This window comes from Heptranchias perlo, chromosome 29 (assembly GCF_035084215.1).
Source record: "Heptranchias perlo isolate sHepPer1 chromosome 29, sHepPer1.hap1, whole genome shotgun sequence".
Taxonomy (NCBI): Eukaryota; Metazoa; Chordata; class Chondrichthyes; order Hexanchiformes; family Hexanchidae; genus Heptranchias; species Heptranchias perlo.
Window position 1 is genome coordinate 35,318,831 of NC_090353.1, and position 25,236 is coordinate 35,344,066.

Genomic DNA, 25,236 nt, shown 5'->3' on the forward strand with positions numbered 1-25,236 from the left:
TGTCACCCTCCCTGTCGCGAGCCCCGTGTCAACCAGCTATTCGACCACAGGGGCCTCACCGTCAAGTCCAATTCTGTCCTAACTCCAGCTCCACACACGTCGCGCTTTCCAGCAGGAATCACTAATCAAGAGCAGGAACCCCAAATAAGTTTCCCCCTCGCTGGCAGCCAGTCACGGTTCAAATAAAGGACTGCATTTATATAGCGCCTTTCACAACCTCAGGGTGCTCCCGATGCGCTTTACTGCAAATTGAGTACTTTTGAAGTGTGGTCACTTGTAATGTAGGGAAACGTGGCAGCCAATTTGCACACAGCAAGGTTCCCACAAACAGCAATGAGATAAATGTCCAGTTTTTAGTGATGGTGGTTGAGGGATAATTATTGGCCAGGACACCTGGAGAACTCCCCTGCTCTTCTTCGGATAGTGCTATGGGACCTTCTATGTCCACCTGAGAGGGCAGACAGGGTCTCAGTTTAAAGTCTCATGTGAAAGACGGCACCTCCGACAGTGCAGCACTCCCTCAGTACTGCACTGGAGTGTCAGCCTGGTTTACAGGGCTTTAACCCACAACCTTCTGACTCAGATGAGAGTGCTACCACTGAGCCACGGCTGACACCTAGTCAATCAGCCCATTTGTGTCACCCCTCCCACCATCCCAGTTGAGATGAGCTACAGACGGTCGTATCCGAGACCATCATATTCCGTATAGCTCAACACCATACCAGCCGTTGCATCTATTCATGCCCTATTAATGCATAGAATCGTAGAATGATACAGCACAGAAGGAGGCCATTCGGCCCATTGTGCTTGTGCTGGCTCTTTGGTAGAGCTATCCAATTAGTTCCGCTCCCCTGCCCTTTCCCCGTAGCCCTGCAAATTTTTCCCCTTCAAGTACTTATCCAATTCCCTTTAGACAGTTGCTATTGAATCTGCTTCCACCGGCCTTTCAGGCAGTGCATTCCAGATCATTTCAACTTGCTGCGTAAAAAAAAATCTCATCTTGCCTCGGATTCTTTTGCCAATTACCTTAAATCTGTGCCCTCTGGTTACTGACCCTTCTACTACTGGAAATAGTTTCTCCTTATTTACTCAATCAAAGACTTCATGATTTTGAACACCCCTATTAAATTGCCCCGTAACTTTCTCTGCTCCAAGGAGAACAATCCCAGCTTCTCTAATCTCTCCTCGTAACTGAAGTCCAGCATCGCTGGCACCATTCTAGTAAATCTCCTCTGCACTCTCTCCAAGGTCTTGACATCCTTCCTAAAGTGTGGTGCCCAGAATTGGACACAATAACTGAGGCCTAACCAGTGATTTATGAAGGTTTAGCATAACTTCCTAGCTGTTGTACTCTATGCCTCTGTAATTAATGCCAAGGATGCTGCTTTCTTTTTTAACAGCCTTCTCAACCTGTCCTACCAACTACAAAGATCTGTGTATATACACCCCCAGGACTCTCTGTTCCTGCGACCCCTTTAAAATGTTTAAATAGTCAAGCTTTTACGGCTGGGAAACACAGAATAGTTATGTGTAATTTTTTAAAATTATAACAAGACTTGAGCACATAACCTCAGCTTAAAGGGCAATATTATGTGGTCAGTGCAGTAGTTAGAGACTCCTGCATTGTAGGAAATACTGTCCTTCAGATGAGATGTTAAACCAAGGGCACGTGAGCCTGTTCTGCTGAATCAGGTGGATAGCAAAGATTCCCCAGCACTATTTGAAGAGGAGGGAATTTGCCTGCTGTTCTGACGAAGATATCTTCCCTGCGACACCACCACAAATAGATGAACTGGTTATTCATATCACTGCAGTACATGGCACCTTGCTGTGTATAAAATGGCTGCTCTGATTGCCTACACAAACAGTAACTCCACGTCAAAAAATGATTAATTCTTTAGGCTATCTCCGAGAAGTATAAGGTGCCACATAAATGCGAGTATTATTACATCATATGTAAGTGACATAATGAGTTCATGTGCAACTTTCTCCAACACTGAATGTTTTTTAATCACGATTTGCATCAGATCAAGTTGCAGTTTTTCGCCAACTGGAGAATTCCCTTTTAAATTTCAGATGTAAATTCTGCAATTTGTGAATAATTCAAATAAAGCCATGATGAATCAGCTAGATGTTTCACGAGCTCAGCTGTATCGAGCGCTCAATATTACAGAATATCTATTGGGGGAGCATTGGAAGGAAGAGATCATGGACAGGCAGGGTTTGCAGACACATCAAGTCTCACTTATTTGCTGAGGTTTTTTTGTGACAAAATGTAGCTTCCATCTAAGAATCTGGAAATATCCCATTTAAGGGGCGGAATTGCTGCTGCTGCCCAACTTTAGATGATAGTGAAATAAAAACAGAAAATGCTGGAAACACTCAGCAGGTCAGGCAGCATCTGTGGAGAGAGACACAGAGTTAACGTTTCAGATGGGTGACCTTGCATCAGAACTTCTCTCCACAGATTTGCAGTATCCGCAGTACTTTTGCTTTCGTTTTAGGTGGTAGTGTGATTGTCAGGGTCAGGAAATGTGACAGGGAAACTTCGGCATTGAATGTATCTGCCCAAATATAAAGAGGGATATTCAAATCATACATTAATGACAGAAATGCATCAAATGACTTATTTCCTACCACAGCAACACTGGAGACTAGGAGTGCCAGGGATTCATAGGTTACAGCACAGTTGGTCCATCGTGTCTGTGCCAGCGCCCAGTTGGCATCCAGCATTGCTATGGCAACTGGGGTGTACTTACTTTTTTAATTCCCCCCACCCCCACCGCGAGTTTAATCATTTGACCGATTAGACTCCCCAGTCCCGCAAAATTCAAAACAGCCCAAATTTTCTTTGGAGATCACCACGGAGGCAGGTTCCGAAGGTAGGGGTTGCCAATTCTTCTTGGACGTATTCCTGGAGGTTTCACCACATGACCTCCTGCTTCCAACCACCCTGCCCGGTCAAAGAGTCTTTTTTTTAAAAAAAATCCTTCTCCAATATTTTTATAGCTAATAAACGAAAATGCAAAATGCACACAAATTTTTTAATGCCCCTCTCCCCCAATGATTTTTCTCCCGAATGTTGCTTGCAGCAGTGTCCTGGAGATTAATCTTTAATTCCTGGAGACTCCAGGGGAATCCAGGAGGGTTGGCAACCCCTAACCGAAGGCCTACCACAGATATTTCCCTCTCCTCCTCGACTCTACACACAAAGGGTGGTAGAAGTTTGGAACTCTCTTCCGCAAACGGCAATTGATACTAGCTCAATTGCGAAATTTAAATCTGAGATAGATAGCTTTTTGGCAACCAAAGGTATTAAGGGATATGGGCCAAAGGCAGGTATATGGAGCTAGATCACAGATCAGCCATGATCTTATCAAATGGTGGAGCAGGCACTAGGGGCTGAATGGCCTACTCCTGTTCCGATGTTCATATGACCGGCCGGGGATACACCTAGGAACTGCCCGAAACATCAGAACTGAGAGGTTATACCTATCAGGAAAGATTGAAGAGGCTGGGGCTCTTTTCTCTAAAAAAGGGAAGGCTGAGGAGTGACCTGATAGAGGTCTTTAAGATTATGAAAGGGTTTGATACGGTAAACGTAGAGAAGATGTTTCCACTTGTGGGGGAAACATCTTTACCCAGAGAGTGGTGAGAATGTGGAACTCGCTACCACAAGGAGTAGTTGAGGCGAATAGCGTAGATGCATTTAAGTGGAAGCTAGATAAACACATGAGGGAGAAAGGAATAGAAGGTTATGCTGATAGGGTGAGATGAAGTAGGGAGGGTGGAGGCTCATGTGGAGCACAAACACCAGCACAGACCAGTTGGGCCGAATGGCCTGTTTCTGTGCTGTACATTCTATGTAACCTGCCAAAATTATGCAAGTAGCACTGACCCTGGAAGGCGGGATCAGTGCACTGGGAGAAGGTCAAAACCACAGAAAATCAAGCCTAAATGTCGTCATCCTCCGGAGACACTAAGGCAATGAGAACCTGCATGAGTTGGAGCTAAGAATCATGATGTTTTAATTTTGCCAAATCACATTTTCACTTTGAGTTCCTATTCCTGGCATCACAGCTCCACATGTTCTATTTAAAAAAAATACAAGTCAAACGGTTTCTTTTCGCGGACAATTTTGTTTTATACCAAGATATTTTGAGGTACCAGGATTTTATTTTTTGCATAATTCCGCAATTTTACTAGTAATTAGGAACAGCCTGCATCCTAACTCTAAAGTAAGTCAATCTTTTATAACAGGAGGAAGAGAGACAGAGAACTTCAGACAGAAAGAGAAGGAAGAATGGAGGGAGAAAAAGAAAAATGAACTTGTATTTACAAAGCCCTCAATAGCAACAGCTTGAATTGATTTAGCGCCTTTAATGTCATAAATAATCCCAAGGCCCTTCACAGGAGTATAATTTGAGCCAAAGGAGATATTAGATGAGGTGACCAAAAGCTTGGTCAAAGAGGTAGGTTTTAAGTAGCATCCTGGAGGAGAGAGATGTGGAGAGGCAGAGAGGTTTAGGGAATTCCAGAGTTTAGGGCCTAGGTGGCTGAAGGCACGGCCGCCAATGATGGGGCGAAAGGAGTGTGGGATGCACAAGAGGCCAGAATTGTGCAAACATAGCAATCTGCCAATTAAGACAACTCCCCGCCCACCCTTTGCAGCCAAAAATACAGATAAGAAGTATTTAATACACATACCAGCTCTCAAGAGCAGGGATTTAAATGTTTCGCTCATCACTCTGTGCACAGAGAGGGTGCAAGAGAAATGCAAACTGTACTGGAAAACAATGAAGAAAGACTTGCATTTATATAGCACCTTTCACAACCTCAGTAGGTCCCAAAGCGCTTTACAGCCAATTAAGTACTTTTTTGAAGTGTATTCACTGTTATAATGTAGGAAAAGCGGCAGCCAATTTGCGCACAGCAAGATCCCACAAACAGCATTGTGATAATGACCAGATAATCTGTTTTTTTGTGGTGCTGTATGAGGGATAAGTGTTGGCCAGGACACCGGGGAGAATTCCCCTGCTCCTCTTCATGAAATAGAGCCATAGGATCTTTTACGTCCACCTGAGGGGGCAGACATCTCATCCGAAAGACGGCAGTGCAGCGCTCCCTCAGTACTGCACTAGGAGTGTCAGCCTGGATTTTGTGCTCAAATCCCTGGAGTGGGACTTAAACCCACAACCTTCTGACTCAGAGGGGAGAGTGCTACCCACTGAGCCATGGCTGTGTCAGTCCACAGACAGGCAGCTACATACCACCTGTGTATAAGACAACCACCCCTAAACTTTTAGTCTTATATATGAGTAAATACAGCAGATTCAGATTAGTGGAGAAAATGATAAGGATTGTGGATTGTAGCACAGCGGGAGAGGAGGGACGGTTCAATTTCTTCATATGGCCATTTCTCTGCTGGAAACTGAGATTGTCATCTAAGCCCCAGTATTGGCCAGAAACGTCCCTACGTTTTCCAATCAGCGTCAGCGGGTATAGTTGTGAAGAGAGGCTCCAATAAAAGTAAGGTATAAAGCAGATTTCAGCTCGGGTTTTATTTTATTGAGACAGTCGTACAAGGAAGCTTGAAGGAATACCCATTGCAAGATCTGGCACAAATGAACACATCAAATATTACGTACTGAATTTTTAAAAATGATTAAAAAAAACGATTACATTACAACAGAACATGGTAAGATTATAAGGATGACACTATCAGGCATGCATCAACAAGGCTCTTTATTGAAAGGTCTATTTATCAGGAATTGCTGCCTCGGGATCTATAATTTTTGGGGGGTTTTTTGTTTTAACTTTCTCCTTCTCCCCTCTGCTGAAGAAGCTGACTCTGGCAGGGTATAGTTGCACCAGTGCAGACCACAAGTACAAACCTGCACAGTGATAGTCCGGCAGGCTATTTGTCTGTGATAAGCATCAAAGTTGAGCCCGATTGTGCACTCACCTGATGTCTACTAATTCACTCTTTCCAGCAGGGGTCACTGGACAGAGATTGGGAACCCTGGTTGATTTCATCCCCTCTGTAGCCCGGGGCACTGAGGCCAACTGTAGCATAGTATCATAGTAGGTACAGCACAGAAGGAGGCCATTTGGCCCATCGTGCCTGTGCCAGCTCTGTGAGAGAGCTATCCCATTAGTCCTTCTCACCCTCTTCTTTCCCCATAGCCCTGTAAATTTTTTCCCTTCAAGTATTTACCCAATTCCCTTTTGAAAGTTACTATTGAATCTGCTTCCACCGCCCTTTCAGGCAGCGCATTCCAGATCATAACAACTCGCTGCGTAAAAAAATGTTTCCTCATATCACCTCCGGTTCTTTTGCCAATCACCTTAAATCACCCTTCTAGAAACAGTTTCTCCTTATTTACTCTATCAAAACCCTTCATGATTTTGAACACCTCGATTGAATCTCCTCGTAACCTTCTCTGCTCTACGGAGAACAACCCCAGCTTCTCCAGTCTCTCCATGCAACTGAAGTCCCTCATCCCTGGAACCATTCTAGTAAATCTCTTCTGCACCCTCTCTAAGGCCTTGACGTCCTTCCTAAAGTGTCGTGCCCAGAATTGAACACAATACTCCAGGTTAGGCCTAACCAGTGTTTTATAAAGGTTTACCATAACCTCTTTGCTTTTGTCCTCTGTGCCTCTATTAATAAAACCCAGGATCCCATATGTTTTTTTTTAAAACAGCCTTTTCAACTTGTCAACGTCCCGGGGTCGGGGTTGGGGGGGGGGCTCCTGTCATGTAGTCAGGAAGTAGGCTGCCTGTCCCATCCCGTTGAACATTAGTGTCCAAACTACAGCTCATGGACAAACGTTAACCCTCACCGAGTGCTGGTAATTGGGCCCTCAAAGCCCAGACAACTCAGTCCTATTTGAGCTTACATTTCTCATTTGCTGTTGCCCAGCTTGAACTTTGTGGATCTGGAGGTTTGCACAGGGCTGCTCTTGGCACTGTTGGCGGATAAACCCGAAATCACAAACACCAGGGTTGTTAGCATTCACAGCTTGAGACTTACCGCACATTAACAGGAACAGGGATTTAAACTTACATGTGGCCCAGGAGGCTCAATAGTATGTGGCTACGTCGCCCATGAAGACAAAAAACTTGTACATTTCTGCTTTGGGTACATGAAGTCCATGACTCTGAAGGGACCAGCAAGAGGGATGGAGGATGAATGGGAACAGAGGAACAGGAGAAGATCATTCAGCCCCTCCAGCCTACTCCGCCATTCAATTAGATCAGGGATGATCTGTACCTCAACTCCATTTACCTGCCTTTGCTCCGTATCCCTTGATACCTTTGCCTAACAAAAATCTATCTATCTCAGTCTTAAAAGCTCCAATTATCCCCCAGCATCCACAACCTTTTAGGGGGGAGAAGAGTGTTCCAGCTTTCCACTCCCCTTACAGTGAAAAGTGCTTCCTGATTTCGCTACTGAACGGCCTGGCTCTAATTTTAAGATTATGTCCCCTCGTATTCAATTCCCCCACCAGAGGAAATAGTTTCTCCTGTAATTACAGTGTGACAAGTTTACACAGGCAGTTCCTATTATAAATGTGGACATAGGAATTTATAACTGAAAAAAAATCCACGCAGATACAACATTTAAAACATCTGGCTTGAATGTCAAGATAAAAAGAAAAACAGAAAATTGTGGAAATACACAGCAGGCTGCTCTACACTGGAAAGAGAAAGACTAACGGGTGGGCTTTCAGAGAAATCTCTGTGTGGGTTAGCAGTGTGAAAATCACATTCTTGAACTGTAGTGGTGGACTGAAATTTCAGCCCCTCACCTCTCCCGCAAGCAGAACAAAAAAGGCTACCTCACTCATATATTGCACACTGCCTCCAAGCGCAAGACTGTAATGTAAATGGAAGTCCAAATCCAGGGCTCAAAACAGCTACCACAGCGTAGCTCCACTGACGTGCTTTGACAATTAGCAGTAAAATGCCTATCCCGGGTTAACAGCAACGGCTCAACTGCCCACCTGCGATCTCGATTAGAGTCAGGGCTTCAGGATGGAGGGGCCAGAAGGAGCTGGGGAGTTTGTGGGGGGAAAAACTTTGTTTTAAAACAAAATGGCAAAGATTGTCGAGTTCTCAGGTTATAAAGAAATGTGGAGGACTCCCAATTATTGTCTCCTTTCCGTCATCGACCATGACGGAGAGAATCCCCTCTCCATCATGTCCCACCTTGCTGGAATACTAATCAGGCTTAAAATTTTCTTTTGGATGTTTTGCAATATAATAATGTATAAACAGAGTCTCAACTAATGTGCAGAAATCGCTGCAATTACCAGTGCAATGTGCTAGTGAGTATAGGAACAGGAGAATAGATCAGATGAATGCATGGCTGCAGGGATGGTGTAGGAGGGAGGGATTTAGATCCTGGGACATTGGGTCCGGTTCTGGGGAAGGTGGGACCTGTACATGCGGGACAGGTTACACCCGAGCAGGACAGGGACCGATGTCCTTGCGGGGGTGTTTGCTGGTGCTGTTGGGGAAGGTTTAAACTAGAATGGCAGGGGGATGGGAACCTGAGCAGGGAGACAGAGGAGGGGGAAACAAGGATAGAAACGAAAGACAGAAAGGGAAGAAGCAATAGTGGAAGGCAGAGAAAACAAGGGCGATAAACAAATAGGGCCACAGTGCAAAATAAAACTAAGATGACTAGCAATCTTAAAAAGACAAGTCTAAAGGCATTGTGTCTTAATGCGCGGAGCATTCGCAGTAAGCTAGATGAATTGACAGCGCAGATAGATATTAACGGTTATGATATAGTTGCGATTACGGAAACATGGCTGCAGGGTGACCAAGGATGGGAACTGAACAGTGGTATTCAATATTTAGAAAGGACAGGCAAAAAGGGAAAGGAGGTGGGGTAGCGTTGTTAGTAAAGGAGGAAATCAATGCAATAGTGAGGAAGGATATTGGCTCGGAAAATCACGATGTGGAATCTGTACGGGTGGAGCTAAGAAACACCAAGGGGCAGAAAACGTTGGTGGGGGTTGTCTATAGGCCCCCAAACAGTAGTGGAGATGTAGGGGAGGGCATTAAAAGGAAATCAGAGACCCATGCAATAAGGGTACAACTATAATCACGGGTGACCTTAATCTACAAATAGATTGGTGAAACCAAATTAGCAATAATACTGTGGGGGAGAAATTCCTGGAGTGTGTACATGATGGTTTTCTAGACCAATACGTTGAGGAACCAACAAGAGAACAGGCGATCCTAGACTGGGTATTGTGCAATGAGAAAGGATTAATTAAACAATCCTGCTGTGCGGGGTCCCTTAGGGAAGAGCGACCATAACATGATAGAATTCCTCTTTAAGATGGAGGGTGAAGCAGTTGAATCTGAAACTAGGGTCCTGAATCTAAATAAAGGAAATTACGAAAGTATGAGGTGCGAGTTGGCTATGATAGATTGGGGAATTTTACTAAAGGAATTACAACAATTATTCATTCGTCTGGTGCAAAAATAAAACAGGAAAGGTGGCTCAACCGTGGCTTACAAAAGAAATTAGGGATAGTATTAGATCTAAAGAGGAGACATAAAAAATTGCCAGAAAAAACGGCAAGCCTGAGGATTGGGAGCAGTTCAGAATTCAGCAAAGGAGGACAAAGAGATTGATTAAGAGGGGAAAAAATGAGAGTAAACTAGTAAGGAACATAAAAACTGACTGTCAAAGCTTCTATAAATATGTCAAGAGAAAAAGATTAGTGAAGACAAATGTAAGTCCCTTACAGTCAGAAATGGGGGAAATTATAATGGGGAACAAAGAAATGGCAGAACAATTAAACAGATACTTTGGTTATATCTTCACAAAGGAGGACACAAATAAGCTCCCAGAAATGTTAGGGAACCAAGGGTCTTGTGAGAGGGAGGAACTGAAGGAAACCAGTATTAGTAAAAAAAAGTGCTAGGGAAATTAATGGGGCTAAAGGCTGACAAATCCCCAGGGCCTGATAATCTACATCCCAGAGTACTAAAGGAAGTGGCCCTAGAAATAGTGGATGCATTGGTGATCATCTTCCAAAATTCCATAGACTCTGGAACAGTTCCTACAGATTGGAGGGTGGGAAATGTAACCCCACTATTTTAAAAAGGAGGGAGAGAAAAAACAGGGAATTACAGACCAGTTAGCCTAACATCAGTAGTGGGGAAAATGCTAGAGTCTATTATTTTTTCATTATTCGTTCACGGGATGTGGGACAGGCTTGATGGACCTTGCTGGATGTGATAACAGAACACTTGCAGGGCATTAACGGGATTGGACAAAGTCAGCATGGGTTTGTGAAAGGGAAATCATGCTTAACAAATCTACTGGAGTTTTTTGAGGATGTAACTAGTAGAATAGATAGGGGAGAACCAGTAGATATGGTGTATTTGGATTTTCAGAAGACTTTTGATAAGGTCCCACACAAGAGCTTAGTCTGCAAAATTAAAGCACATGGGATTGGGGGGAATATACTGGCATGGATTGAGAATTGATTGATAGACAGTGATAGGCAGGCAGTGACTAGTGGGGTACTGCAGGGATCAGTGCTTGGGTCCCAGCTATTCACAATATATATCAATGATTTGGATGAGGGAACTAAATGTAACATTTCCAAGTTTGCAGATGACACAAAGCTGGGGTGGAATGTGAGCTGTGAGGAAGATGCAAAGAGGCTCCAATGTGATTTAGACAAGTTGGGTGAGTGGGCAAAAACATGGCAGATGCAGTATAACATGGATAAATGTGAGGTTAATCCACTTTGGTTGTAAAAACAGAAAGGCAGATCATTATCTGAATGGTGATAGATTGGGAAAAGGGGAGGTGCAACGAGACCTGGGTGTCCTTGTACACCAGTCGCTGAAAGCGAGCCTTCAGGTGCAGCAAGCAATTAGGAAGGCGAATGGTATGTTGGCCTTCATTGCAAAAGGATTTGAGTACAGGAGCAGGGATGTCTTACTGCAGTTATACAGGGCCTTGGTGAGACCACATCTGGAGTATTGTGTGCAGCTTTGGTCTCCTTATCTGAGGAAGGATGTCCTTGCCATGGAGGGAGTGCAACAAAGGTTTACCAGACTGATTCCTGGGATGGCAGGACTGACGTATGAGGGGAGATTGGGTCGACTAGGCCTATATTCACTAGAGTTTAGAAGAATGAGAGGTGATCTCATCGAAACATATAAAATTCTAACAGGACTAGACAGACTAGATGCAGGGAGGATGTTCCCGATGGCTGGGGAGTCCAGAACCAGGGGTCACAGTCTCAGGATACGGGGTATGCCATTTAGAACCGAGATGAGGAGAAATTTCTTCACTCAGAGGGTGGTGAACCTGTGGAATTCTCCAACACAGAAGGCTGTGGAGGCCCAGGCATTAGATGTATTCAAGAAGGAAATAGATATGTTAATGCTAAAGGGATCAAGGGATATGGGGAAAAAGCGGGAAAAGGGTACTAAGTTAGACGATCAGCCATGATCATTTTGAATGGCGGAGCAGGCCCGAAGGGCCGAATGGCCTACAATGCTCCTATTTTCTATGTTTAATGGCTAAGTAATGTTTGCTAAATTCCATTCACAGACCCAGTGAGGCTGTGGCACTTCAAATAAATTATTTTTGAAAACAACGCAGGCAGAAAAGTCGAGATTAATGCAGTCTGGAATGCAACATGTTCAAACATTGAGTGTGGTGGTTAAATATTGTCAGATTGATCTACTGGTGAGACGAGGGGAAAGGGAGACACACACAGACATCAGAGTCTATAAAGTCGCACGTTTAATGTCAGGCTCAACCTGCTTCAAGATACGGAAGCTCCCAAAATTGGTGTTTATAAATGCTTTACTATCCTCTGGTGTTAAGAGGCAAAAATACATCATCACAACCACTGGTCTCAAAGCACTTTACATTCTGTGGCTGAAACTACTGCAAAATAAAAAGCAGATCCCTGGAGCACAAAGCAGTGGAATTTGTAGAACCCAATTACCTGTAAAACTGGGAGAACTTTCAGACGTGGCAACACGTAATTGGTTATTTTCAGTGGAAGGATCCTTGGAGGGTTCGCATGGCATGAGGCAGAGACCACCAGCCGATGGTCTGCCCCGTCTCGCAGCCCTTAGCTGCAACACAAGAAGTCCCATTAATGTGAAGTACAGGTGGTGGGTGATGCAGCAGGTAGTTCCTCAACTCACTGTGGTTGAAGTGGTCACCTCAGAGTTCCTTGGTCTTTTAGCAACATTTCAGATGACCACCAGGGGAGGGGGGGGGGTTAAATGTTGGAAAACCAGTAACGAAGTAAATTAAATAATCACACTCTTTCCCGTGTGCTGAAACATGATGTTTTAGTTTTCAGGGTTATGGCCTTGTTCGAGAAGTTTTGTCTTATTCGGAAATGTCACTCAACGGCAGATCCCGCCTTTCTGCCCCGTCCAGAGCTCGTGAAGCTCCACTTTGCAGCCCAGGTCTCTCAGGGCAGCTTTCGCCAAGTCCTCGCAGTCCCTGTGTGTGGTCTTAGCTCGTAGGATCAGCAGTTCTGCTCCCATCTCCAGTATCAGCTGGATAAAGTCAGGGTTGCGGGCCACCAGGTTACGAAGCAGCATGCAGGCCTGCTTCTGTTAAATAGAAAGATGAGTAAACGTTATAATGGAGGTTCGACTGTGGACTCTCCCCTCTCTCCCCACCACCCCCCGGCCCCTCGACATGGCTCAGTTGGTAGATGCACTGCCCTGTGTTGAACATACGAAACGGGCAGGAAAAGACCAGCTGGTCCATCAAGCCTGCCCCACACTCATGTTGGCCGGAGCATCATAACTAAACACTCCCTCCCTCCCCTCGCAGCCATGTAATTGGTTATTTTAGTGGAAGGATCCTCAGTGAGTTTGCATGTGTCATGGGAACGGACCCTCATGTTGTGAGACAAGGGAATTCTTCCCCGACTTGCTGGGCTACGGTTCCACAAGTGGCTCTCGGCTAACTCACGAGAGGTGACACTCGTCGCCAACAACTCTACATAGGTACAAACAAGGAAGGCCATTCAGCCCATCCATCCAGAAAGACCCTACAAGTTGCATCTATCATAGCTTCCAACTGTTTCAATGATCCCAGCACTCTTTTCCCTGTGTTGATCACTGTCCGTGTGAAGAAATTCCTGACCTCAGTGGTATATTTGCTTACCGCCCATTTGAACCCGAGTCCCCCTCCTCCTACGGTCACCGTTTAACTTATAATTCTGGCCTCTTGCAGATCGTCAATTTCCTTCGCTCCACCATTGGTTACCGTGACTTCAGTTGTCTAGGCCTTAAGCTCTGGAATTCTCTCCCTAAACCTCTCCACCTCTCTCTTTTCCTTTAAGTCACTCCTTAAAACCTACCTCTTTGACCAAGTTTTTGATCACCTGTCCTATTATCTCCTTATGTAGCTCAGTGTCAAATTTTGTCTGATAATCGCTCCTATGAAGTGCCTTGTGACGTTTTACTACGTTAAAGGCGCTATATAAATGCAAATTGTTGTAGTTTTAGCGCACTGCATTTACCTTGTCCGTGTCATTTACAAGGCCCCCTCTTAGCCACCATCTATCGACGTGGAGAAGCTCCACTTTCTCCAGTCTTTCCCTGTAACCTTGTACCCCCGGCTTTAGGCTATGGGGCAATTCGATAGAATTAGGGTCACGGCAGAGCCCGGTCCCGGAACCCATCTCACCTGGACATTCACCTCAGCCGGGTGAGTTTTCATCGCCTGCAGGGCCATCAACGCTCCGCTGCCCTCCATGATCACTCTACAGTTTTCCGGCTTCCGCAGGGCAACCATCCCTAAGGCCGCACAGCCTTGCTCGCAGATCTGCACCAACGGAGAACACTGTCAGCGGCACAACCTCAGCCTCACCCTGCCGACCATTCAGGGTAACAGGGGAAGGGGCAAAGGTTTTAAAACTGCTTTCGAAAAACGTCTTGCTACCCATTTTGGACTTTTAAGGAAACTAAAAGAATGGGCTAGAAACCCTGCATTGATTATTACCTGCTAAAGAAGCTGAGTTTGATTAAAAGTATTAATTCAACAAAGGGATGGTTAAACTGACTGCTCAAAGCGGAATGCTGGGAAGGTTGGCCGCATTCGAAAAGTGTTATTCAGACTGTCTGGGAGGCTATGGATAAGGAGGCCTAGAGAGAGTGTGGGAAATGGTGGTAAAACACCAGGTGCTGTTTCTGTAGCATCAGACTGTGTAATCACGGGAAAGTGAGAGAGGAAAGTTACTGGAAGTTACTTGTTTTTGTCAGTGAGGATGGTATAAGAGCAACCATTCTAAAGTGAGAGGCAGGAGACAGAGCAAAACTTCTTGAGTTTTAATGTTAATAAAACCAATTTTTAGAGAAGTTTAAATTGATCTTACCTCTGATTAACCTAAAGAGTAAAGCGAGTTGAAACAGAAACCCTACAATTTCACAGAAGTGTTGAAGTTACAGCGCTGCTAGCTACAGCCCCCACTGTTTATATCGGGCGTGTTGGTGTTAACGTGATAAGCAGTGGACGTATCATGAGAGAACATATCGGAGTAAGTGTCTTTGTTGAAGTACTTTGAGCTAATCAATTCAAAAGCTTTTGAAAGGGCAAATGAAATAATGTTGTTAAGACGGACACCATTAATTGTGTTTATTGCACAGAAAGCCTTGGTGCATTCTATGAAATGTGCCGGAGGAGTACAAAAGTTAACAGCATCGTCCTGATGAATGGTGGCAACTTGTGAACATTAACATGACACAGCTTGCACCTCTCATATCTCGTCTCTGGCCATGTGCTCCAATATCATATCAGTACCACAACAGCCTGGACTGTGTCTTTTGATAGTGGTCAGCAGCACTACAACAGTGAGAGAGATCTGAACGACTCTTCACGTGTGCAAGGATAATTGTGAGAATTTTACTTGCTTTCTTCACCCCCTCCCTCTCCCCCACGCATGCAAATGAAAGCAGAGACTGACTCTCCTCCCCCGCCTCCCCACTTCCGTTTCCACGGACTCTGGCTGGTTTGAAAGCTCTGTACCTGCGGGCTTCCCATGTGACGGTTCATGGCTAACACTATCAGGTCTGTTCCGCCAGCATTGATAATCGCGTCCTTCACCTCGTCATTACCTGCGATTGCTCGGAACGCGCTCAGCACCTGCCGCACAAGTTCCTGCAATTTGGGGGGACAAAAAAAAAGTCGTGAGTGCTTTCTCACAGTGGTGCACACTCTAATGAGCAGTGGTGTAAGCGAAGGGGTGTGAAGGGAGCTGTGGTGGTGAATATGAGCACACTGTGCCACGGGAGCGGTGGGATGGACATTAGCACTTGTGGTCACCATGTACACAGATCGAGTTACCAACTCATCCATGCCATCGTGGGCATGAAATGGACACTTGCCCCAAGTTGAGTCTGTGTCACCCATGGGCAGCCACCTCCTCCCGCTGGTCTCAGCCAAAGAACTAGGAACTGGTCAATTGGTCAACCTCTTGACTCTAGGTGGAGAGTCATAACTTGTCCCAAACAAAGTTCCTCACACCCATCACCCCCACAATGGCTCCCTATTCCCCCAACCCATTGTCTTCAAATCCCTCTGTAATCTTCTCCAGCCTAGCTTCCAGCCACAACCTCCATTGTTCCAACACTGGCCTGCCATCCATCCTCTTCTCTCTACTCCAACATCAACAGCAGAGTTTACAGCCACCAGATCCCTACACTCACATTCTATCCAAAACCCTTTGCTACCGCTCTTCCCCACCTTCAAAAGCCTCACCTTTAAAACTCTCTTCTTGGACCAAACCTCAGTCATCTCCCCATATCGCTCTCTGGTGCTGCGTGATGCTCAGTGCTGTCCCTCTAGCACAGTCGTGTAAGGAAAAGGTTAATTCTTCATATTGACTTTAGCTTTTAAGTGAGTTTCTGTGAGCAATGTTCAGTTAGTAAAAGGGATTCCAGTCCGACAGGGTTTTAGCTGATAAGGAGGGGCCACAAACTTTGTTCACTCAGCATCTGTTCTAATCGCCCACCTTTTAAACCTTTCTTTCACTTCTGGCTACGTGAGAATCTGCATGTTCCCACGTTACCTCATCCAATTAGCTGCCATAGCTTCAGTTTTAACTAGAATCATTCCCCACTCAGCCTTGAGAGCTACCATACATCTCTCAGCAGTGAGATATCTATGGACATGTTTTGACCATCAAGTCGGAAAGCTATGGCTTCAGATAGTGACTCTGCTGTGTTAATGTCCCCTGTAGAAGACCTTTGTTCCCTGTAACTGTCTCCAGTCGAATGACTTGATTGATAATTCAGTCAAGGTGAAGGCTTGGGGAGCGATTCTAGTTAAAACAGAACCTATGGCAGCTAATTGGATGAAGTAATGTGGAAACATGCAGATTCTCAAGTAGCCAGAAGTGAAAGAAAGGTTTAAAAGGTGGGCGATTAGAACATATACTTTGGAATTCGATGAGGCCTGATCAGCCGTTCCCTGCAAGCCTGGGAACTGTAATGTGTGAATTCTCCAGTCACTCGTATTATCGTAAGTATGTGCTTAAATATATGTAATTATTATTAATAAGAGTTATCATTGTATGCTTAATTTCAATGAAAGTCAATAAATGCCTTTGAACCCCAATTATCTGGAGGAATTACTAATAAACTTATAGAAACATCCATTTCCTAACAGTTAGGACACTTGTTCGGTGAAGTCACAACATAAATGCAAAGTTGTTGGACAAGTAGCAGAAAAGTTCCTCACCAGTGATTCCACTCACCAAAGGAAAAGATGTCACATGTGCATGTGCGAATAATCACAGGGCTTCAATGCATGTAATAAAGTCTGAATGCCCGTCCTCCCTTGAGCAGGCCAGGACAGACAGGGTCAGAGCACACAATCCCCAACCAGGGCTCCCTGTGAGCATCTCCATTGCCTTATAAGATCGAGTGTGACATTTTTTCAGCTCTTCACATCTACTAACCGCAATCGTCACACAAGTGTCCCATATACCGCAATTGTACAGGCCCATGTTCGCACAGTCAAGTGTTTCCCGTCTCTGCATAGGGGTGTCAGCTATATAATTTAGCACAAAAGGGAATGAGCAAGAGTGCAGCGATAAGTAACACAGCTTCAAAAAAAAAAGCCTTATAAGAGGAATTATATAGAATCTCACAGAATTTGCAGCACAGAAACAGGCCAATCGGCCCAACAGGTCTATGCCGGTGATAATGCTCCACACGAGCCTCCTCCCACTCTATTTAATTCATCTCACCCTATCAACATATCCTACTAAACCTTTCTCCTTCATGTGTTTATCGAGCTGCCCCTTAAATGCATTAACTACTCCATGTGGTAACGAGTTCCACATTCTAACCACACTCTGAGTGAAGAAGTTTCTCCTGAACTCCTTACTGGATTTTAGTAGAGACTATCTTTGATTGATGGCCCCGAGCTTTGGTCTCCCCCACAAGTAGAAACATATTCTCAACATCTACCCTATCAAACCCCTTCGTAATCTTAAAGACCTCCATCAGATCGCCCCTCAGCCTTCTCTTTTCTAGAGAAGAGCCCCAGAATGAGACGAGATGCTCCGCACCCGATGGTCGATACAGTCCGCCAGCAGCGCTACCATGAAGTTCAGGCCTCCGAGATCCACGATATCCTGGCAGAACTCGTTCCTGACGGCAAGGCGAGACAGCGTGGCGCACAGCTCACTGAGGACCAACGGGTTGTCTGTGAATGCTGAGCGAGAAAAGAAAGAACTTGCATTTATATAGCGCCTTTAACGGCCTCCGGACGTCCCAAAGCACTTAGGAACATGGGAACAGGAGTAAGCCATTCAGCCCCAGTCAATGAAGAACTTCTGAAGCGTAGTCACTGCTGTAATGTAGGAAACGCGGCAGCCAATTTGCGCACAGCAAGATCCCACAAACAGCAATGAGATAATGACGTGATCATCTGTTTTTTTTTTAAGTGATGTTGGTTGAAGGATAAATATTGTCCCAGGACACCAGGGAGAACTCCCCTGCTCTTCTTCGAAATAGTGTGATGGATTTTTTTTTTACGTCCACCTGAGAGGGCAGACAGGGGCCTCGGTTTAACATTTCATCAGAAAGACGGTACCTCCGACAGTGCAGTACTCCCTCAGTACTGAACTGGGAGTGTCAGCCTGGATTTTGTGCTCAAGTCTCTGGGCTTGAACCCACAACCTTCTGACTCAGAGGCGAGAGTGCTGCCCACTGAGCCACGGCTGAAGGAGGCAGAAATATGTCAGCAAGAACATTGGTAATTAAATAAGAAAATAACAAATCAGAACAGGCTAGATAACTAGTAGGGTAGATAAAGGGGAAGCAGTGGATGTAGTATATTTAGATTTCCAAAAGGCATCCGATAAGGTGCCACATGAAAGCTTGTTATGCAAGATAAAGGCTCATGGGGTTGGGGGCAATAAATTAGCATGGATACAGGATTGGTTAACGGACAGAAAACAGAGAGTTGGGATAAACGGGGCCATTTGAAAAATTGTAACCAATGCATCCACTATCTCTGCAGCCACCTCTAGTAGAACACTAGGGTGTCGGCCATCAGGTTGGTTTTTCGGCCCATTAATTTCTCCAGTACTTTTTCTTTACTAGTATTAATTACTTTCAGCTCCTCACTCTCATTAGACCCTTGGTTCCTAAATATTTGTTCAATTGATGGCAGGTTCAGAGCTGGGACTTGTTCAGTCTTGCTCTGTTGTGGGAGAGGAGGGAAAAAATAAGTAACTACCTCACTCAAACTTTACCCCAACACTTAAATACATATTGCTTTAAAACTGGCAGCAGGCTGTCCTAAAGGCTCAGGTACATTATTATTTATTAGGGTAGTTTCCCCTTCACGGTTTTGTCTCCTACCTTTTGCAGCTTCAATGATGATCCGGAGTCCGTCATTTTCCATCACTATCAACTTGGCATGATCGTGGGCACGGCCAAAGGGAACTCTGATGTCGTCATCAAAGGTCATGACTCTCAGGGTGCTGCTCGCCTCCCTGATCACGTCAGGCTGGGTGCCGTGGATCACGATGGCACCAGTCAGTAAGGGGAGAACCCCCCGCTGCACCAGGTCCTGCCGATTCTGCTCGTGCATCAGGCAGCTGTGATGGATTGCGCGGATAGTCACCACGTTCAGGGCCGCGTCGCTCTGGTTCTGCTTTAAGATGTCAAGGAGGAGGTCCTGGCCCTCCGAGTCAAGGAGATCTGGCTGCCCGTCCAGCAGGGCAGCTAAGGCCTGGACTCCCTTCAACAGGCAGGGCCTGTCAGACATCAGTTCTTTACAGGAGGAGAGGACGGTGGAATATGCTGACTTTTCAGCTGCCAGATGGCGGTGCGCGAAGTCGAGACTGCACTGCTTGGTGAAGTTAGTCAGATGGTCCCCCATTTCGTCAAGATCCATGAGGTCCAGAGCTTTCTGAAGCGCATCCAGGGCCTACAAACACACAATTAATCACTTCACAGGACAACTTCACCATGTTGCAATCTTTGGGTCACAAAGAAGGTTTCCCCCTTCCCCAGATCCTCATTATACTGAAATAAAGAACCAATGCACTATCCCATACTCTCAACTCGTTCTTTTCCAGGATCTGGAAATTAACCCCAACTTCTTAATTCTTGGTCTTTCCTTCCTCCAAGCTTGGCATCCCATGACCGCTAGTTCCTGATTGACCTCAATTGTTTCTCCTACTCCCTTTAACCTAGGTGGTTTCCTGCAATGTACGCCTTGGGTCTTTGCTTATCTTTCTTAATTTGAAAAATAAAACATGCGTGGGGCATGAGCTGACCAGGTTCCAGCCATAGTTTTAGCCCCAGAAAGCCACCCGGAGCCACCCAGTGCGTTATTGGCTCAAGCAGGGATTCCATCGTCAAGTTAGAAACATTGGTGCAGTTAACATCATTGAGGGTGTTTCATGCCAAGAGTATCTACCCTCCTGAGGGTATGCACACTCAAATTGTTCTCCCCAGTAAGTGTAGGCCTGATGGAGTCCAATGCCTCTAGTGGATGGGCAACCTGCCCATCCCCTCCACTAATCCCCACTTGGGTGATCACCAGGTGACATACAATAGTGAATCAGGCAGGCTCCCCCATCCAATTTTGCATGCAATTGGAAACTGAGCAGAATTGGAGAGGCCTGAATCCGTGTCCTCACACTCAGTCCATAAACGGAGAGCGAAAGCACTGTATGAGCCATGGCGCAGTGGGTAGCACTCTCGTCTCTAAGTCAGAAGGTTAGGGGTTCAAGCCCCACTCCAGAGACTTGAGCACATAATCCAGGCTGACACTCACAGTGCAGTACTGAGGGAATGCTGCAATGTCGAAGGCACCGTCTTTTGGATGAGGCATTAAACCGACGCCCCGTCTGCCCTCTTGGGTGGGTGTAAAAGATCCAACGGCATAATCTGAAGAGCAGGGGAGTTCTCCCCAGTGTCCTGGCCAATATCGATCCCTCAACCAACATCACTAAAAAAAAAAGCAACTTATCTGGTCACTATCTCATTGCTGTTTGTGGGAGCTTGCTGTGCACAAATTGACTGTCGCTTTTCCTCCATTATAACAGCTACTATACTTCAAAAAAAAAAGGTACTTCATTGGGTGTCTAAGGCTCAGTGCCAATGGAAATTCATACCTACAAAAGGACAAGAAATCGGGATAGCTGTTGGCACAGAACACAGAACATGCTGTCTGAAAGGCATTCATTCTTCCTCTACCCCACTTAATATCTCCCTCTCCTTGGGTATTTGCATCCAAATATCACATACCAACTAAATGAACAGACAACCTGATCCAGGCTCTCCATCAATGTTAATGTCACTTTGTAACCAGGCACAGGGAGAAGTAAGGCGGCGGAGTTGGGGGGGGCGACTGTACAGATATTCCTGTCCTCCACTTCCAGTACAGCATGGCGATGATCGGAAACTCGCTACAGGCATCGAATTGCAAGTTGTTGATGTTGGACAAGCAATCAGACAGCAAGGGTGGTGGTAGAGTTGGGCTATGTCAGTATACATATGGAAAGCAGACTGAGGATCGTGTTGTCAAGGGGGCCACATGCAGACGAGGAATTGAGGGGGAGGGGGGAACCTTGGGGCACGCCCAAGAAATCTGTGGAGGGAGGGAGAAAATATTGCAGGTTTCTGGCAGGAATGTGACAGACGGGAGGGGAACCAGGTGAAGCTGGTGTCACAGAAGAGAAGCAGTGGAGGAGAATGGGAGTTAAACACTACAGGGACATCAAGCAGGACAAGGGGGGATAAAGTGATACGGTCGTAGTCATGAAGGATGGCAATGGTGACTCAGACCAGGGCAGAAACTCGACTGAAAGAATTTGTACAGGCACTCGTGGAAGAGGTACTTTCGCAGGTGAGCAGTCAAGGACTTAGAGGCAAAGTGGGGGGGCGGGGGGTCAGAGATAAAGCAGTAGTTGGAGAGGATGCAGGTGTTGAGGGTGGACCTTTATGGGGGAGGCGGCAGTGACCGCATTTTTGAAGGGTGGAGGAACAGTGTGGAAAAGGAGTCGTCGATGATTTCAACAAGGAAATGTAGCTGGTGGTCAGATGTTTGTTGGGAGGGGGCTGAGAGCACAGGAGGTGCACCATCTGAAGTGGAAAACTGTTTCAAAACAAATGGAATTTACTTTTAAAAGAGAGATGGTCACCACAGAAACACCCCTACCAGGTGATGGTTCCATTTGCAAAAACTAAACAAAGATATTTTTAAAATTACATCAGCCTCTCAAACATTGCCATCACCTGTAGGACATTGTGTTTCTGATCACTTGTTTCTGCAGTCGTCTTCTGGACAGCTTTCACCACATTGATCAAGTCAACACCTACAGAGAAACAGAAACAGATCCCAAAGAACGTTAAAAATCTCCAGCTCTGTCAGTTGATTCACCGAACGACTTTAGTGCAACTGACTCCCAATGTGCTTTGTGCGATCCCTTTACTCTGAATGTTCAAAACTTCACACACCTTGTGACTCAAATTGTTGTATTGCTTCATTCAGAGCCTCTTCTGGCTCCATTTCAAACTCAGTCATGTTTTCTTGCACTACAGTATCGAATGTCTCCTGCGTAATCCGTCTGCTAGCCATTCTTGGGGAAATTTCACTTCCTTACAGTAGAACTCTGTGACATTTAAAAAAAAATGTATTTTATGAAAATTTAAAAAGCACAGATTGATTTGTTTGGGGCAGGTATGTAAAATCCTTTGGCAAGGTGTTAGGTTAGATATTAGGAAGTATTTCTTTGCAGACAGTCATCGCTTCTGGAACAGATTACCGAAGCATGCGGTGTGCATGGATTCCCAAAAGGGTGAGCTGGAATTAGAAGGACTAATGGGTTATTGCAGTCTCCCAGAGTTTAGGTAGTTGCAGAGAAATTCTCCATTGTTTTTTCTAAATTTCCTACATTACAACAGTGACGACACTTCAAAGGACTTTGGGACGTTCTGAGGTCGTGAAAGGTGCTATATAAATGCAACTTCTTCTTCGTATTGACCCCAGTTTTTTTTGTTGTCTCTCCCAGGAGATTGCATGATTCGGGAGGTTGGGTCAATGGCAGCACCATGTCTGGATGGTCTTTCGCTGCTCTTCTTTTCATCTCTGGATTTTGCCTGGTCTCTTTTAAAAGGGAAATAAACAAAGCATCGCTTGAGGCCACAAATTGGCTCAAAAGTATGCTGGGATAAGGATAGAATGAGCAGTATCACCACTGGGCTTGTACAGGTCAACGGTAGTCTCATCTTTGGTCAGTCAGTAGCATTCTCGCCTCTGAGTCAGAAGGTCGTAGGTTCAAGCTCCACTCCACAGACAAGCACATAATCTAGGCTGTCACTCAAGTGCCAGTGTTGAAGGAGTGCTGCACTGTTGGAGGTGCCGTCTTTCAGATGAGACATTAAACCGTGGCCCCATCTGCCCTCTCAGGTGGATGTAATAAATTCAATGGCATTCAAGTAAGAGCAGGGGAGCTCTCCCAGGTATCCGGCCAATAATTAGCCCTCAACCAATACCATCAAACCAAATTATCTAGTCATTTGTGGGACCTTGCTGTGCACAAACTGGCTGCTGTTTTTTCCTACATTACAACACTCACTACACTTCAAAAGTACTTTAAGACCTCCTGAGGTTGTGAAAGCTGTTGTACAAATACAAGTTTGTTTGCTTGTTCCTTCTTTGCAAAGGACCAAAACATGATAGGAAAAATCAAACACAAGGCAATATGCTTGTGCGATATCCTTAATTCCTCACTTCCATCACTACCCAATCAGTGACAGACCTATAACCATCAGTACTTCACACAAATGATACACTGCCCACAATGCTCTCTCCAGACACAAGCCAACTACAATTGTGCTGGTGGACATTTTTCAGTTAAATTGAATACTCTATAAAAATTGTACATGTCAATAAGCATTACTGAAAAAAAGTGGCGACATTGATGACGTTAGTATCAAACCCAGGGCCTTCCTGACACTGAATGATACAGAATCCTACCGAGCTGATATTGGCTAACAGCACACATCAGGTATCAAGGTGGGAGGAGGCTCGTGTGGACCATAAATGCCAGCACAGACCAGTTGGGCCAAACGGCCTATTTCTGTGCTGTAATTTCTATGTAACTATGTAAACCTGGGACCTTCTTGACACTGAGCAGTGGGAGCAGCAAAGCGTCTGCCTTGGACATAAAAGAAAATGTTTGCCTGCAAAAGGCATAAAAGGGGATATGAACCCATTTAATTCCACCCAAGTAATTTGTTTTACACTTTTGTAAAATGAATATAATTTTGGGATGGTCCCTCACAGAAAGAGTAATGCAGTACATGTAATATATTTGGATTTGCAAAAGGTTTTCGATAAGGTGCCGCATTGTAGACTCATGGCTAAGGTCAAAGCAGGTGGAGTCGGGGACAGATAGCAGAATGAATAGCAAGTTGGCTACAAAATAGAAAAGAGAGTAGGGGTTAAGGGTAACTGCTCAGACTGGCAAAAGGTGGGAAGTGGTGTTCCACAGGAATCGGTGCTGGGACCATTGATGTTCACAATTTACATTAACGATTTGGATTCGGGATTCGGAAATACAATTTCAAAATTTGCGGATGACACCAAATTGTGGGGTGTCGTTAATACAAGAGGACATTAATAAACTTGCAGAAAGGGCATGTAATTGGCAAATTAATTTCAATATAGATAAGTGTGAGGTGGTGCATTTTCATAAGAAGAATAAGGAGGCCACATACTGCTTGGATAACAAGAGCCTAAATGGGATAGAGGAGCAGAGGGATCTAGACGTACAGATATACAAATCACTAAAAGTAGCAACGGAGGTTAATAAGGCCATAAAAAGGCAAAGCAAAGAAGTTATGTTAAACTTATATAGAGCATTGGTTGGACCACACTTGAGTATTGTGCACAGTTCTGGGCTTCATATTATAAAAAGGATATAGAGACAGTGGAAAGGGTGCAAAAAAGATTCACAAGGATGATACCAGAACTGAGAGGATGTCCTTATCAGGAAAGACTGAACAAGCTGGGGCTCTTTTCTCTAGAAAAGAGAAGGTTGAGGGGTGACCTAATAGAGGTCTTTAAGGTTATGAAAGGGTAGACGTAGAGAAGATGTTTCCACTTGTGGAGACGACCAGAACTAGGGGTCATAAATATAAAATCATCGCTCATAAATCCAATCGGGAATCCAGCAGAAACTGCTTTATCCAGAGAACGTGGAACTCCCTGCCACAAGGAGTAGTTGAGGCGAATAGTGTAGATGGATTTAAGGGGAAGCTCGATAAACACATGAGGGAGAAAGGAATAGAAGGATATGCTGATAGGGTGAAATGAAGTAGGGAGGGAGGGAGGGAGGAGGATCATGTGGAGCATAAACACCAGGACAGACCAGTTGGGCCGAATGGCCTGTCTCTGTGCTGTACATTCGATGTAACTCGATGCAAAATGTTAATACGGTCTCATGACGACTGGAAATGGCTTATATTAGAGGAGAGCCAATGAATCCAATTTTTTTTAAAAAAATAAAATTGCTGAAGAACACTGGGGGTGAAACCGTCCCATTGCTGTGCTGAATTAGTGAGTTTAATTATCATTAACCTACCTCAGCTCTGCAGGCCCTCCGTGTACCACACCCTTCTCCTTCCCCCGCTCAGTGCTCCCTCCTGTTACTATGGCAGCCGCGGAGATTCGTTCCC

At 45.2% G+C, this 25,236-nt stretch overlaps 1 protein-coding gene across 2 annotated transcripts; it reads right to left on the minus strand.

Moving 5' to 3' along the window:
- Nucleotides 1-5,530: 5,530 nt before the first annotated feature.
- Nucleotides 5,531-25,236, minus strand: armc6 (armadillo repeat containing 6). 2 transcript variants are annotated; one of them, XM_067968508.1, is made up of 8 exons: nucleotides 25,143-25,236; nucleotides 22,012-22,166; nucleotides 21,790-21,869; nucleotides 18,901-19,471; nucleotides 17,601-17,746; nucleotides 15,053-15,184; nucleotides 13,727-13,852; nucleotides 5,531-12,627 (listed from the first exon to the last, which is right to left on the minus strand). In XM_067968508.1, the coding sequence occupies exons 2-8, from the start codon at nucleotides 22,130-22,132 to the stop codon at nucleotides 12,415-12,417; spliced, it is 1,389 nt and encodes a 462-aa protein (XP_067824609.1). In that variant the 5' UTR covers nucleotides 22,133-22,166; nucleotides 25,143-25,236; the 3' UTR covers nucleotides 5,531-12,414. The 2 variants fall into 2 exon arrangements, with proteins under 2 accessions (XP_067824609.1, XP_067824608.1); XM_067968507.1 differs by having other exon boundaries at nucleotides 13,715-13,852; nucleotides 25,143-25,235.

Bases quoted from the DNA above. Each gene is read 5' to 3' on its own strand.
- armc6 (XM_067968507.1), bottom strand. From the start codon at position 22,132: ATGGCTAGCAGACGGATTACGCAGGAGACATTCGATACTGTAGTGCAA. The intron at 15,185-17,600 runs GTGCGGAGCATC...CCCAAATTGCAG, and splicing joins CGGACTGTATCGACCATCGG to GAACTTGTGCGGCAGGTGCT. The intron at 13,853-15,052 runs GTACAGAGCTTT...CCGTTGGTGCAG, and splicing joins GTCACATGGGAAGCCCGCAG to ATCTGCGAGCAAGGCTGTGC.